Source organism: Mus musculus, chromosome 11, assembly GCF_000001635.26.
Source record: "Mus musculus strain C57BL/6J chromosome 11, GRCm38.p6 C57BL/6J".
Classification (NCBI taxonomy): domain Eukaryota; kingdom Metazoa; phylum Chordata; class Mammalia; order Rodentia; family Muridae; genus Mus; species Mus musculus.
In genome coordinates, this window is record NC_000077.6 from 5,993,152 (window position 1) to 6,009,284 (window position 16,133).

The following is a 16,133-nucleotide window of genomic DNA, read 5'->3' on the forward strand; positions in this document are numbered from 1 at the left end:
CGGGATCCACCGCAGTAACTCTGAAGAGACACTCTGGTTTCCTGCTTACCTGGGCTGAGATAGGCTAAACGGACCGTAAGCTGTGGGTAGAGATGCCTGCTGTAAGTGAGGCCTGTGGGCAGGAGCATGGGTGCCAGGAATGTGGATAAGCCTGCCTGCTTGGAAGTGGCAACACTGCATTACAGCTTCTTCATCTCAATAGATACAGTGCCTGGGTATCCACCAGTCCAGCCTTATCCACGTGAAGACATCTATTGGGCAGGGTGCCTGGCTGCCCAGGGGACAGCCTGAGCACAGGAGTCCCCTCTGTTCTATTGGTGGCAGTCCCGGATCCTTCCTGTCCTTCCACACAACAGGCTCAGGGCCACCAGCCCCAAGGATGCAGAGGTTCTGTAGCCTGTGCCCTGCCCTAGTAGCCCCTGGAGCCAGATATGAGTCACATGGGACCTCACCCTAGAGACAGTGGTGTGACCAAAGGTTGGCTTCCCTGGGGTATGAAAACCACCCTTCTCAAACAGTACCCCCTCACCCCCAAGTCTGGCCCCACGTGGACATGACCAGCACGGCACTGTGAACTATATTCACACGAAGCTCACCCTTGACATCTGATGGATATGAACCTGAAGTTTGTGAGTTCAGAAAGAACCAAGTCCAACTTGTGGGAGGCAATCTTCCAGAATGTTTCCACCCCTTGCCTGCATGGGGGCCTTGAAACCCTGTCTTCCCAGCTTTCTCTCAGGGTCCATCTTGGCCCCTTTCCTGTGTCACCATAAGAAACTGCCATTTCTCATGACATTCTATTCTGCCTGGCACCATACCTTATCTTTGTCCCCAAGAGAATCCAGCACTTGTCACTCAGGGTGATGCCCAGTCCCATGCAGGTTAGGGGACAACTGTGTTCATGGCAAGGCCTGTAGGACTGGGCACAGAATGTCTCCCCCAAGTGAGCAGAGCTCAGGCTTCCCATAGGCCAAACCCACAAACACCGGAACCAATGGGGCACAGCTGTAAGTTCAAAATCTTTTCCCCAGCCCTGCCGGGTGCAAAGGGCCTCTATTGAGTTGGCCAATGGCCAATGGGCCTCTCAGACTATATGAATGGAGAGGGTCCTGTGGCCCTATTTAGAAAAAATTAGAGCCACAGACTGTCGGTCTCCAGCCGCGTCTGTGGTCTGCATAGCCCCCAGTTGGCTGATCTCCCTTCTATCTGGGACATTCTTCCAAAGGATTGATTTATGTGCAGCCATGGTCACTGGGAAGTGCCATCTGCCTATGCCACCACATGGGTCCAGCCTGCTCCATGCACTGAGAGAATGCTGAGGGACAGAGCTGGCACCTTCCTCAGGCGCAGTTTTCAGAGAGCCCATTTCAAGTCCAGCGAAGGCTCTAGGCAAGGCCCTGAGGTCTTACCCTCCATGATAACACTGTCAGCATGTGCCTAGCAGTACACACTTTCCTGCCCTCCTGCTCCTCAGGCATCCTTCCTGGTGCTGCTGGGCCTACCAGGAAGCCTCTTTTGGTGCCCAGAGGCTCCAGCCCATGCTGCTGGGCTGGTGAGCTTCCCTTTCTGGCACAGGCTGGTCCTCACACAAGTGGAAGTTCCTCATGGCTGCCACAGCCACCCTGAGAAGGTCACTAGTACTACAGAATAAGCTGGTGGGCAAGACAAGACTCTCCGGGAGAGCATGGCACCAAGCTGTAGGAGGGAAAGTGACAACAGGGACCTGCGGCAGGCTAGGGCACTTACCCAGCCAGAGAATAGTGGCTCAGGGAACTCTCTTTAGGGACTTTCCCTCACGCTGCTCTGGCCCATGCTATCTCCATCACCAGGGCATCAATACTGTCTTAGTGTCTTACTTTGGGAGTCACTCTGTGGCCTGAATCCCAGTCAGGCAGCATTGTGGACACTGGCTAGGTCCTGACATGATTCTCAGCTTGGGACCTGGCCAGCATCACTGTGGCTAGGACCACCGGTACATACTGCCATGCCTGGCTTCTGAGAATTGCAAGAATACGTCTGTGTTCCAAATTTTGTTTTCTTTGGTTTGTAAAAGGACTTAGCCACCTCTAAGTTTCCCCCACAAACTCCAAACTAAAAGCCCTGTGTCTCTCTAAAAGGAATCTCCAGCTTCCTTAGACAGAAATGGGTTCAGAAAAGCCCCTCTGGTCTGCCTTCCTGCTCTGGGCATTAGGGATCTGCTTTCACTGTCTGGCCAGATGGTGTCAGCCCATCTCTCTGGTGCTTTCTCTCAACTTGAGCTCAAATTTTTCCTATAGTCAGTGTTGGGATCCACCGTGGGGTGGGTCAATGGCTGTCCAGTAACAACCCGCAGGGGCAACCCAATCAGACTCCTCATTAGGCACCAAAGCCTGAAGCAGAAGCAGAAAGGTCCAGCCAACAGGCTGCAGGGATCTGAATCCCGGCTGTGTGTTCTCCCTCCTCAGGGCAGGGAGCAGCCCCATTGAGAAAGAGGCCTGGACCACAGAGTACCAGCCCCTAGGTCCAGGGGCTGTCATACAAGTGGGGTGTAGCCTCTTCATGGAGATTTGGTGTGTGCTCTCCGTGTTTCTCAGGACTCAAGCTGCCCGCCTTTCCTCACAGTATGACTACTGAGCATGCACCTCCCTTGGATCCCTAAATACCAAAGAGCCAAAGCCCATGTCTTCTTGGCCAAGGATAGGTCCAGGAAACCTTAAACACTTGAGACACTCTCTACATAGCTTTTCCCTGGGAAGCAGCAGGGACTCCTGTCCTCTGGGAAGGCATGGGGGTGCCTGGCAAGGACACAGAGCTACTTTCCTCCCTCAGCCTACAGGTTCCTATGACCCGAATAGGCTAAGAGCGTGGGACTCGGCCACTCCCCGGCTTGAGCCCTCCTGGACCCAACAGGTCTTGACAGGATTGCCTACCCTATTTCTCCATCTCCTGTAGCAAGAAGGTCCAGAAATGGGGCTGGAGGGTTTGATATAGGCCAGGCACCTTAGAGCCACCAGAGGGCGCTGCGGACCTTTCAGAGATAGACTGAGGCTGGAGCCAGTACGTGACCCTGGATGGATACCAGGCCTGTGTTCTTGAGGTGAGCCCTGACCCCAGTGGTAGAAGCAGTCCCCTAGGTTGGAGGACAAAGCTTACAGGGAACCCCACGCCACATGGGGTTATGGGAATAGAGGAGGGCCTAGGCTGGAAGGCTTTGGTAAGTCGAGAGGATTATCAGATTCCCCACCACACACACACACACACACACACACACACACTCCTTGGCAAGGGTGTGGCTTCCCAGCCTAGTGACCTATCATTGCAGGTCAGGGAAAGGGGCTCCCTCTCTCTTTCTGTGTCTCTTTAAGTAGAATATAAAGAAAAATAAATATATTTTCCTCTGGTCAACAGGACAGACCTTTTCTAAGATGTTTTGCTAAACCCAATGTTTTTCCAAGGGGAGTCTTTGAAATGACTCAGTGCCCTTAGTTTCCTGAGACTGAGAATTGGGGACACATGCTTGTACCACCCTGTCCTTCTCTACGGCTTGACCTCTGCTGCCTGGCTTCATGGGGAAGACCTAAGAGGCCACGATGAGCCAGGATGTTCATGGCTCCCCACAGGGACTCAGGCCTAAAGTGAAAAGCAAGTCTTTCTGCTAGTGCAGGATCATGTTACATACTGCTCATGTAAGAAATATTCATTTTTCTCAATTGGAGATATAATGCATACTCATTAAAGATGCGTTTAAAATAGACAAGATAGAAAAATTAAAACCACCCATAACATGACTCCTTGGAAAGGACCCCCGCATCCCTCTGTCCCCTGCCTTTGAATGCACAACTATCTCTGCGGCCAAGCAGTGGTAGACAGGGCCCACAAGCAGAGTGTGACTCAGGGAGTGACCATCCACAGCCATCCCTGAGATAAGGCACAGTCAGGATAGCACCTGACATGGGCCCCAGGAGCCTTTCCAGAGACAGAGCCATCCTTGCCTCAGCTGACCCCCTTCAGTCTGGTCCCCAGAGCCGTGCCATACACAGGCCTCTCTGGGCCATCGTCCTCCACTGCCCTGGCAAAGACTGGCCTCGAGAGAGACTACCCAAACAGCCATGAAGAGTCTAGGCCTGGGTGGAATCCTAGTTCCTCCACTCACCCGCACACCAGACCCGCACATGGACCCAGGGCTCAGTCCTCTGACTGGCATCCTGGCTGGGAGGACAAATGGCCCCTTGGCCCTGAACTAAGGTTTCATGTGTCCCTGGCCTCTTCCCATTGCCCTGGAGCGAGGTGGACACGCGTTCAGGAGCTTTTCGAGGAGAAGCAGCGGTGGCTTTTCTAGCAGAGGCACCAGTACAGTGTGCTTGGGCTGGGCGGGCCCACGGTGGCTCCGGGAGGTCACTGTGCATGGGGATTGGTTCCTGGCCTGTCTTTCTTAGCACGTCACATTGCGTGCTTATCAGTGGGAAGCTAATGGACTGTGGATGGGATGTCCAAGAGAAAAGCAGGATGGCGCCCAGGGCACCTCCCCTTTACCATTCCAAGAAGGCAGCCTCTCTATGTGCAGGCCGGGCAGCTCCCTACACAGCCCACACTTCTGTGTTGACCCTCTTACTCAGCTGACCTCTGAGGGGGCTATGGAAATGACAGTGACACACAAGACAAACGTGGGTTACAGAAGGGACAGGTGTGGCACTAATGAGGAAAGAGCCAAAGGTTAGGAAAGGGAAGCATGGCATGAAGCTCTGCACCCACCTGGCATCAGCTTCACTGTAGTACTCTCTTGCCACGATGTCTTCAAAGAGCTCCCCACCAGTGACCCTACAAGGAAAGCACATGGTCACCAATCCTGAAGATCCTCATCACCTGATACCCCATCACTGTCACCACCATTATCTATCATCACCACCGCCACCACTGTGAACACTGTCACACCACCACTGCCACCATAACCACCACAGCCATCACCATGACCACCACAGTCACCACCATCACCATGACCATCACAATCATTGCCATCACCACCACCATGGCCACCACAGTCACCACCATCACCATGATCACCACAGTCATCGCCATCACTGCCACCATGACCACCACAGTCATGGTCATCACTGTCACCATGACCACCACAGCCACTACTATCATCACCACCATGGCCACCACAGTCATTGCCATCACCATCACCATGACCACCACAGTCATCACCATCACCACCACCACATTTATCACCATCACCATGGCCACCACAGTCACCACCATCACCATGGCCACCACAGTCATCACCAGTACCACCACCATGACCACCACAGTAATCACCACCACTGCCATCATGACCACCACAGTCATTGCCACCACTGCCACCATGACCACCACAGTCATTAATTACCACCACTGCCACCATGACCACCACAGTCATTGCCATCACTGTCACCATGACCACCATAGCCACCACCATCACTGTCACCATGACTACCACAGTCATCACCATCACCACCACCATGACCACCACAGTCACCACCATCATCATGACCACCACAGTCATCGCCATCACTGTCACCATGGCCACCATAGCCACCACCATCACTGTCACCATGACCACCACAGTCATCACCATCACTGTCACCATGGTCACCACAGTCATCACCATCACCGTCACCACTTCCTCCATCACTGTTCTCATGCCATCTTCATTATATCACCATGACCATCACCATAGCTGCCATCATCACTAACACCTCATCATTGCTACTGCCACCAATGCTACTGTTACCTTCACCATTGTCATCGCTGCTACCATCTCACCACCATGACTACCATCACCATTCCATCACCATACCATCATTACCATCATCTCCATCCTTACACACACACCCCAATAGTGACAACTTATCAAAGGCATACTCGTTCACCATCATGGAATGCTTCCTTCTTCACACCTGTTTCCCGAGAAAACTGAGTTTCTTTACACCTAAGTGGGCTTCACACGTAAGCACATGAGTTTGCAGAGCCAGGGCTTCCCAGGGTTACACCCAGCTTTGTGAACCTTAATCCTAGGTCTGAGACTATCTGGCTCCCCCTATTCAATGCTCTGCTCTCTTGAGCCAGATCTGGGCCATCACAGAGTGGATTTAGTGCCTGTATCTGGCCTCCATGGTGGGCTGAGGGCTTGAAAGACTTGAATTCCTGTCCCCATGAAACCATAGACAACATAGGTAGTGTACTCTGCCCACACACCCTCCTGCCCTTTGTCTCTGTCCATACATCAAATGCCCATGGCAAAGCAACACTGTAAATGTGTGGTTTGCACATATGTGGACCAGGAGAGTCTGTCCAGCAGTAGCCCATGTAAGGGGCTGTTATCCCCAGTGCTGTGTGATCGACAGTTTGAGTCTTGACACAAAATTCTTGAACCAGGCTTTGAAAACTCAAGTCTGGGCAGAAAAAATGGTGTAAGGCCAATGTATCTTGGTGCAAAACTGTAGTTCAAAGGATAGCCTTGGTTTGCCAGATCTGTGCCAGGGCAAGGCTCCCTGAGTTACTGCATGTGTTCAGGCACTGATGCTTTGGTGTGTGGGCACCAGGGTCATCTCTTGGTCCAGAGTCACGGGACAGGAAGCTGGGCCTCTACTGAGCTGGATGCCATGCGCGGTCACTGTTGCAAGCTCTGCTCTGTAACTTCCATGGTGTGTATCGGCCACCTCCCCAAACCTGCAGGGCTCTCAGCTGACAAGGCCTTGAGGCCTACTGGGGGGCTACCAAACCACCTCAGAACCTGCAACCCTGGAGGCTCTGGAGGTATGGGGGGAGGATATTTAGACCTTCTGTCCAGACCCACCTCCTCAGTCTCTCCCTGCAGCTGTCTGCCTGGCATGTGCTGAGAGGTCTGAGAGATAAATGTGTCACATATACACATCCCTCCCTCCCCCACCCTCTCTTTCCTTCTTGGCTCCTGAAACAAGTGCAGCCATCCACTGGTCATCATGACCACCCTCAGCCCACAGACCTCTGTTTCTTGAGAAGAAGGGTGGTAAAGGTGATTTTGGGGCACACAGGGGGAAAGAGAGCCCACCCCACCTCAAGCCACAGGACTGGTGTCTCAGCCCAGATTCAATCAGACTGCAGCCTGTTATCTAGCAGATCACTCTAGGCAGGGTCTTGTGGCTCACACAGGGGTAGCTGAGAAGTAAACAAACCCCATGCAGGGGCAGCCTAGCTCTTCACCGGAAGATGCTACAAGGCAGAGGATGCTAAGGCCTGCATGCCCAACGGCCCAGACATCTGTCAGGCTGTTTGAGGGAGGAAGGGCTAAGAGGTGGCCCTAGGAAGGCTCCTCCTGTTCCCATTCAGCCTGTTGCTCAAGGGCAGCCAGAGGGCATGGGGTAACCATGGTAACGGTACCAGAGCCAGGTTTCCCTGGCTGTGCAGTCTGGAGGCCACCAGGACAAGCCAAAGCCCCTGGGCCCCCACCCAGCCCAGGGTCCTGCAGCAGCCCTGATTCACAGACAGCTAAATATAGTGCTGCTTAGCAGGGGCTGCCAAGAGTAAAGGGAGATGAGATCATCGCTTCTAAATCCGGCAGGAAGTGAGAGGCGGAGTTGGCCCCGAACGCCTTCTCACTCAGCTACTGCACACACACACACTCATGCAAGCACACACACACACTCATGCAAGCACACACACACACACACACACACACACACACACACACACACACACAGAGGCCTGTATCTCCAAAACATACCCAATCACACTTCGAAAACAGACATGCATGTACACTCATGGACTTTACACAAAGCATCTCTGTGCTTGCTCTAAGCTCTACACATATGCATGCACATGCATCCTTCCACCCTCACTTACAAACACGCATGCTCACATCAGCTAGCTGCGCCCCCAACCCAGCATGGCAGGCCTCAGAATGGAGGGAAGTGAATGGCTGCTCTCCCTGGTCTTCCCTCCACTGTCCCAACCGACAGGTTTTCTGCAGAGTTGGCGTCCTCAGCATGTCACACTCAGACTGGGTAAAAACCCATGCACAGCCATATCAGCGCTGGCTAGGCTGCGTGTGGCTGGGAATGAGGTGACCCCTGCAGAGGTGCACTCGGAGTGTCCTGATGTGGGGACAGGCCTGCTCCTGAATCTGAAGAGGCTGTGGGCCCCATGCTGGGAGTGAAAGAAAGGTGAGGGTCCTTGGATTTGGCACTTACAGATCGAAGACCAGGTAGTGGAAGCCCTCTTCAGAGATGCTGTCATGGAGGCGTACTGCAGGGACAGAGAAGTCGTGAGGAGCAGGAGGTAGCCCAGGATATTCCCTACTGCCCACCGCCACCCTGTCAGGGCCCACCCAGCACCCGTGCTGCACGCCTGGGGCAGGGAACTTGTCTCTGTGGCCCACAGGGTCTCCCCCAAGACAAGATGGCTGCCTGGGTCTGGGGGAAGATATGAGCTGACTTGAGGTGCTGCATGCTGAGCCTGAGGGAGCATCACGGAGCCCTGAGGGAGCACCATAGAGCCCTGAGGGAGCACCATGGAGCCCTGAGGGAGCACCATGGAGGTCTAGGCAGCACCTTGCCCTTCCACTGGCCCCTTTCTGTTCTCCTATTTCCCCTACCATCGGGAAACACAGCAAAGGCTCACTGCTGAGCCCTAACAGGAGCCATGTCTTCAAGGGAGAGGTTTCTGCAAGAAACAAACCGATTTTCCTGTCCTCAGCAGGACAGGGCCTCCACTGAGAAAGATTACCAGGTGAGGTATATTTCAGAGGCTCAGACAGTTTCCCTCTCTCTGGCCCTATTACCACACCAGTTGCTGAACTTGTATTCAGTCCTGTCTGGCCTGGGCTGGGGCTGATGGGCTCTGAGGAATGATGGCGATGGTGGGAGGGAGCTGCCAGGTCTCGGCTTGGGGCTGCACTCTGCACCAAGCAGTAAAGATTTTCTAGGAATGAGTCACTCTGGGCCCTGCTCTCCCACCTGCAGATCCTGCCCTTTGCTAGAACAGCAATGCATGCCAGGGCTGTTCTGAGCACCTTGCTCACCAACCACCCCTGCAGGCTGCAGAAAAGGGATCGGCACAGAGAGGTTGCCAAGCAGCAGAGGGCACACAGCCTACAGTGAGTCTGTGGGAGCAGGGGTCTGGCTCCAGCGAGTGTGCTGGACTAGTCCTGGCCCTGGTGCTCTTGGGAGCTTAAGTTCTTGCTGTATTCCACCACCCAAGACTGGGCCACGAGGCTGGAGAGTGAAGAGCAGCTACCTTCTCCCTGGTCCCACAGGACTCCAGGACCTCAGGCAGAAACAGCCCACACAATTCCTGCTCCTGGCACCCTCCTCTCTGTCCTAGTTTCTAGCTAGCTGCTGGCACCCTCCTTCCTGGCACTAGACTTCCCAGGCGCCATTCTGATAGTATCCTTATGCCTAGGAACTCCGATCTGTCCTGTGCCCCAACTTGGTTTCCAGGCGCCTTAATCCCATGATGCATTTCACCTCATGTATACCTTTAGCACGCCAGGCCCCAGGCCCTCAATAGAGAGAGGAAATGGGATACCTGCTGTGGCCACCACAGTAGCCGTGTGAATTGGGAAGGACACCCCACTTACCTGAGCCCAGTCTGCAGCTCTGTAAGATGGAAGAACCCCCTGTCTGTAGGGTGCTGTAAATTGTGCTCCTATGTGAAGCAGTGAGCAATCCCTGAGCCACAGCCCTATGTCTGTCACTGTTGTCACTGTGGTATAACAAACACCAGATGACTGAGGCTCAGAGTCTGAGGCCACTTAGGGACATGGGGTGTTTTCTGAAACCCATGGCAGAGGCCTGGAAGCAGCCACTATGGACGCAGGTCCTTACATTTCTCCTCTATTTCCTGGCTCTAAGCTCACTAGCATAGCTTTCCAGGCCTTCCCCAACCCATCCTCTGGGACCCACATCCTGGTTATCTCTCTGGTGCTATCAGAGCCTCTTAGTGAGGACAAATCTGTTCTACTTGGCCCCCTAGACTCTATTTCTACCTGGGCCTCCACTCTGTCCAGGCTGATCTGTGTTGAGGCCCTGGTGCCTGCTGGCAGCCTCCTTCTAGGAGCTGCCAACAAAACCCCAAGGCTGAGCCAGGACACATTCTTCTGGCTCCTTCCTCCTGGGGGCGGCCAATCAGGGTGACCTGTCTGAGATGACCCAGCTGCCTTCCCTCTGGGACATGCCACTCTGAGTAGACAAGGGTCCCAGCAGTCCCAGGGGGGCCTTCTTTCATCTACCCCTGAAGGCAGTGCTCCAAGAAGGCCTAACTAGTCCTTGGAGTTACCCCATCGCCCCCTAGGGTATCCAGGAAGGATTGCTGGAGGATGCCTGTCCTCACCCACCTACCTAGAGACCAAAGAGACTTGGCTCATCCTGACCAAAGAGATGTGTCCCATTTCCTCTCTAAGACTCAGTTTCCTCCCACAGAAGGAACTATGGGGTTCTGTTTATGTGGAATTAAGGTAGTAGGGATGTGGACACCATTTTAAAAACAGGTGCTTATTTTAATGGCTTCAAAGAAACCTTAACCAGCACATCAGACTTGCGAGTTCACAGAAAAGGCTAAGGAAAACATGACAGAATTGTGACAAAATCTATTTAAGGACACAAAGTAAATGGCACTTTGTGGGCTGGTATACAGAGGTCACCACCTCTGTATAAGGTGGGTAGGTCCACCACAGCTTCTTGCCAGCCAGGAGGGAGGGTCAGGGTCAGGTGGCAAGCAGCAGACCTCACCCAGAGTCAACCTACCCACCTGAGTCTCCCAGGGGAGAGGAATTCAAGGGATGGCTATGCCCCGCTTCCTGTCCTGCTGTGGAACCTCCTACTGCTGGGGACCCCTTCCCTTCTGCTCAGCAGGGCTCAAGGGCTCAGACTCCCAAGCCAAGCTAGGGTTGTAGCTTCTGAGAGCAAAGGAGCTTGGAGCACCCGAACTTTAGAAGATTTGAGGGGTCCTCTGCTTCAGGTCAAGCATGTGACATCAGTAGTGGGCTAGCTCTCAGATGTCCTGGCTGAAGCTTTTGCAAGCAACTCAAGTCAACCTGGACTGCTCCTCCTGGCACAGAAAAGGCAGGCATTTATAAGCATGTGCTGAGTATTGAATGCTGGAGCCTTCGTGGGGATGTGGCTGAGCTCTGGGGCACATCCAGGCGAGGCCTACAGCTGTCTGTGCTTAAGGATTAGCATCACACAGATACTAACTTGATGGTCACAACCTAGTCAGGAAGCCCCTTCTCCTGGGGACCCTGTGTTGGGGGCACAGGGTCCAAGGTCACATAGGTTCTTCTGTTCATCACCTTCTTCCCGACAACCCATAGGGATGAGTTGGGCCTCTTCTCAAGAGGGGCATCTACTGGGAAAAGATTCTTGCTATTGCAAGTAACCTAATCAGATCCCCCCCCCTTTCCGTCTTCACTGCAAAGGTTGGACCACACCCACAGGGGCTGCAGCTACCCAGCCCTCTCTTTCACTCTGGAGGAGACTGGGCCACCCTTGAGCAAACACTGGGCCACGCCCTGTCTAGATGCCAGGGATCTGGCATCTGGGAGTTGAGGGACTGATTTTATTGCTGGTCCTGGGCAAGGCCATGAGCCTCATTCACAATGAGACAGCTCAGCAGGTAGGAACCGGGACCCCAACCTCAGGTGCTCATCATGGTGGCGGCAAAATGCATCCTAAATCCTATGGTGCATTTCCTCCATGGGAGCTGATCACCCTGGCTGTGGGCTTCAAACAGAGTATGTAGGACAGACACATGCTAGGTCCTCAGAAGGTGATGGTCGTTGAGGTGGTTCCTCAAAGGGTTAAACAGGGTTCGCATGTGAGCAAAGCTGCCCCCAGATGTTCACTCAGCAGACTGAAGGCAGGGACTCATACCTGTGTACCCCATCAGAGCAGCACCAATCACAATGGCCAAGAGGTGGAAGCAGCCCCAAGTGTCCATCAAGAGATGGATGGACAAACAAAATATCATTCAGCCATCAAAAGGAAGAAATTCTAGCTGGGTGTGATGATACACGCCTTTAATTCTAGCACTTGGGAGGCAGAGGCAGATCTCTGAGTTCAAGGCCAGCCTGGTCTAGAGAGAGGGGGAGGGGGAGGGGGAGGGGGGAGGGAGAGAGAGTTCTGTAGGATACATAGAAAAACCCTGTCTCAAGAAGAAGAAAGAAGGAAGAAGGTGATGGGGAAGGGGAAGAAGAGGAGAAGGAGGGGGAAGAGGAGGAAGAGGAGGAAGAGGAGGGGGAGGAGAAGGAGGAAGAGGAGGGAGGAGGAGGAGGAGGAGAAAGTGACCCCAGAGCACAACACTCAGTGAAGTAAGCCAGTCATGGAAGGACAGACAGTGATAGAAGGACAGACCATGTATGCCTCAGCTCCATTTCTATGAGGCTTTGAGACTGGTCAGTCACAGACACAGAAGCAAAATGTTGGGTCCAGGGACAGGGGGAGGAGAATGGGAGTTGTTTAATGAGGAAGAGCTGACGGGGAAGAGGAAATGGTTTGGCTATAGGCAGTTGAAAGACCCCACCATAAGGCTTAGCAAGCTAGCTGCAGTAACACCATTTTGCAAGGCATAGAAAAGTACCAGAGCTGAGTTCTCAAAAGTTACAAGGAAGTTCAGTTAAAGATTAACAGTTAAAGATCAAGGCTGAATAACACTGGGACAGGGGCCAAACAGAATATCTGTGGTCAGTCAAACACCTGGGCCCCGGCTCAGGGCCAAGAACAGATGGTACTCAGATAAAGCGGAACCAGCAACAGACACAGAAGCCCTGAAATTGGCAAGATAGACGTCAGTGTTAGCAGAACTAGCTTCACTGATTTAAAAAAATAGAGGTGCACAATGCTTTGGCCACTCCTTGAACCTGTGTGTCTGCCAATGTTCTGACCAGGTGTGTGCCCATTGCTGCACCTTCATTAGACTCTTTCCTTGTACCCCTCCCATACCCATTTCTTGAAAATAGACATTGTTTAGATCTAATAAGTCCCACCTCAGTTTCAGGTTCCCCGAATAACTGGGAAATACCCCAAGCCTTGTTTGAACTAACCAACCAGCTCGCTTCTCGCTTCTGTAACCGCGCTTTTTGCTCCCCAGCCCTATAAAAAGGGTAAACACCCCACACTCGGCGCGCCAGTCCTCCGATAGACTGAGTCGCCCGGGTACCCGTATTCCCAATAAAGCCTCTTGCTGTTTGCATCCGAATCGTGGACTCGCTGATCCTTGGGAGGGTCTCCTCAGATTGATTGACTGCCCACCTCGGGGGTCTTTCATTTGGAGGTCCCACCGAGATTTGGAGACCCCTGCCCAGGGACCACCGACCCCCCCGCCGGGAGGTAAGCTGGCCAGCGGTCGTTTCGTGTCTGTCTCTGTCTTTGTGCGTGTTTGTGCCGGCATCTAATGTTTGCGCCTGCGTCTGTACTAGTTGGCTAACTAGATCTGTATCTGGCGGTCCCGCGGAAGAACTGACGAGTTCGTATTCCCGGCCGCAGCCCCTGGGAGACGTCCCAGCGGCCTCGGGGGCCCGTTTTGTGGCCCATTCTGTATCAGTTAACCTACCCGAGTCGGACTTTTTGGAGCTCCGCCACTGTCCGAGGGGTACGTGGCTTTGTTGGGGGACGAGAGACAGAGACACTTCCCGCCCCCGTCTGAATTTTTGCTTTCGGTTTTACGCCGAAACCGCGCCGCGCGTCTGAATTGTTTTGTTGTTCTTTTGTTCTTCGTTAGTTTTCTTTTGTCTTTAAGTGTTTTCGAGATCATGGGACAGACCGTAACTACCCCTCTGAGTCTAACCTTGCAGCACTGGGGAGATGTCCAGCGCATTGCATCCAATCAGTCTGTGGATGTCAGGAAGAGGCGCTGGGTTACCTTCTGTTCCGCCGAATGGCCAACTTTCAATGTAGGATGGCCTCAGGATGGTACTTTTAATTTAGGTATTATCTCTCAGGTCAAGTCTAGAGTGTTTTGTCCTGGTCCCCACGGACACCCGGATCAGGTCCCATATACCGTCACCTGAGAGGCACTGGCCTATGACCCCCCTCCGTGGGTCAAACCGTTTGTCTCTCCTAAATCCCCTCCTTTACCGACAGCGCCCGTCCTCCCGCCCGGTCCTTCTGCGCAACCTCCGTCCCGATCTGCCCTTTACCCTGCCCTTACCCCCTCTATAAAGTCCAAACCTCCTAAGCCCCAGGTTCTCCCTGATAGCGGCGTTCCGAGCGGGCACAAAGGGGCTCGCCGCACCCCGCTCCCGGCCGCCCGCAGCCTCGCTCCCTCCGCTGCCTCCCCGGGGCAGCGTCCCTCCGAGCGGCGGCTCTCCGGCCTCTGGCTCCCCGCCGTACGGAGCACAACCTTCCTCCTCTGCCAGGGAGAACAATGAAAAAGAGGCGGCCACCACCTCCGAGGTTTCCCCCCCTTCTCCCATGGTGTCTCGACTGCGGGGAAGGAGAGACCCTCCCGCAGCGGACTCCACCACCTCCCAGGCGTTCCCACTCCGCATGGGAGAAGATGGCCAGCTTCAGTACTGGCCGTTCTCCTCCCTTCCTTTTCTGAAGATCCAGGTAAATTGACGGCCTTGATTGAGTCCGTCCTCATCACCCACCAGCCCACCCGGGACGACTGTCAGCAGTTGTTGGGGACCCTGCTGACCGGAGAAGAAAAGCAGCGGGTGCTCCTAGAGGCTAAAAAGGCAGTCCGGGGCAATGATGGACGCCCCACTCAGTTGCCTAATGAAGTCAATGCTGCTTTTCCCCTTGAGCGCCCCGATTGGGATTACACCACTACAGAAGGTAGGAACCACCTAGTCCTCTACCGCCAGTTGCTCTTAGCGGGTCTCCAAAACGCGGGCAGGAGCCCCACCAATTTGGCCGAGGTAAAAAAAATAGCCCAGGGACCTAATGAGTCTCCCTCAGCCTTTTTAGAGAGACTCAAGGAGGCCTATCGCAGGTACACGCCTTATGACCCTGAGGACCCAGGGCAAGAAACCAATGTGTCCATGTCATTCATCTGGCAGTCTGCCCCGGATATCGGGCGAAAGTTAGAGCGGTTAGAAGATTTAAAGAGCAAGACCTTAGGAGACTTAGTGAGGGAAGCTGAAAAGATCTTTAATAAACGAGAAACCCCGGAAGAAAGAGAGGAACGTATCAGGAGAGAAACAGAGGAAAAAAAAAAAAGAACGCCGTAGGGCAGAAGATGAGCAGAAAGAAAAAGAAAGGGACCGCAGAAGACATAGAGAGATGAGCAAGCTCTTGGCCACTGTAGTTATTGGTCAGAGACAGGATAGACAGGGGGGAGAGCGGAGGAGGCCCCAACTTAATAAGGATCAATGCGCCTACTGCAAAGAAAAGGGACACTGGGCTAAGGACTGCCCAAAGAAGCCACGAGGGCCCCGAGGACCGAGGCCCCAGACCTCCCTCCTGACCTTAGGTGACTAGGGAGGTCAGGGTCAGGAGCCCCCCCCTGAACCCAGGATAACCCTCAAAGTCGGGGGGCAACCTGTCACCTTCCTGGTAGATACTGGGGCCCAACACTCCGTGCTGACCCAAAATCCTGGACCCCTAAGTGACAAGTCTGCCTGGGTCCAAGGGGCTACTGGAGAAAAGCGGTATCGCTGGACCACGGATCGCAAAGTACATCTGGCTACCGATGGAAACAGTTACCTGCATGAAGAACAACGTAGGGCTGGAGCAGCAGTGACCACCGAGACTGAGGTAATCTGGGCCAGGGCGTTGCCGGCCGGGACATCCGCCCAGCGAGCTGAACTAATAACACTCACCCAAGCCCTAAAGATGGCAGAAGGTAAGAAGCTAAATGTTTATACGGATAGCCGCTATGCCTTTGCTACCGCCCATGTCCATGGAGAAATATATAAAAGACGTGGGTTGCTGACCTCAGAAGGCAAGGAGATCAAAAACAAAAGCGAAATCTTGGCCCTACTGAAAGCTCTCTTCCTGCCCAAGAGACTCAGTATAATTCACTGCCCCGGGCATCAGAGGGGCAATAGTGCTGAGGCTAGGGGCAACCGAATGGCAGACCAGGCAGCCCGGGAGGCAGCCCTAAGAACTGATATAGAGACCTCCACCCTTCTCTTAGAGACCTCCGCTCCGTACACCTCCAGCTTTTTCCACTACACCGAGACAGATAAAAGAGACCTG

The 16,133-nt window shown here is 53.7% G+C and overlaps 1 protein-coding gene across 24 annotated transcripts in view; it reads right to left on the reverse strand.

Annotated features, from left to right (window-relative positions):
• Window positions 1–16,133, reverse strand: part of Camk2b (calcium/calmodulin-dependent protein kinase II, beta) — a 96,729-nt gene that overhangs the window by 23,523 nt on the left and 57,073 nt on the right. For all 24 annotated transcript variants that reach the window (XM_030245501.1, XM_017314237.2, XM_006514470.4 and 21 more), the window contains 2 exons: window positions 8,187–8,241; window positions 4,732–4,797 (listed from right to left, as the gene is read on the reverse strand). Coding sequence is in view for 17 of the 24 variants with exons in the window: in XM_017314237.2 (XP_017169726.1) it covers window positions 4,732–4,797; window positions 8,187–8,241 (121 nt within the window). In the remaining 7 variants the exon portion in view is untranslated. The remainder of the gene's footprint in view (window positions 1–4,731; window positions 4,798–8,186; window positions 8,242–16,133) is intronic.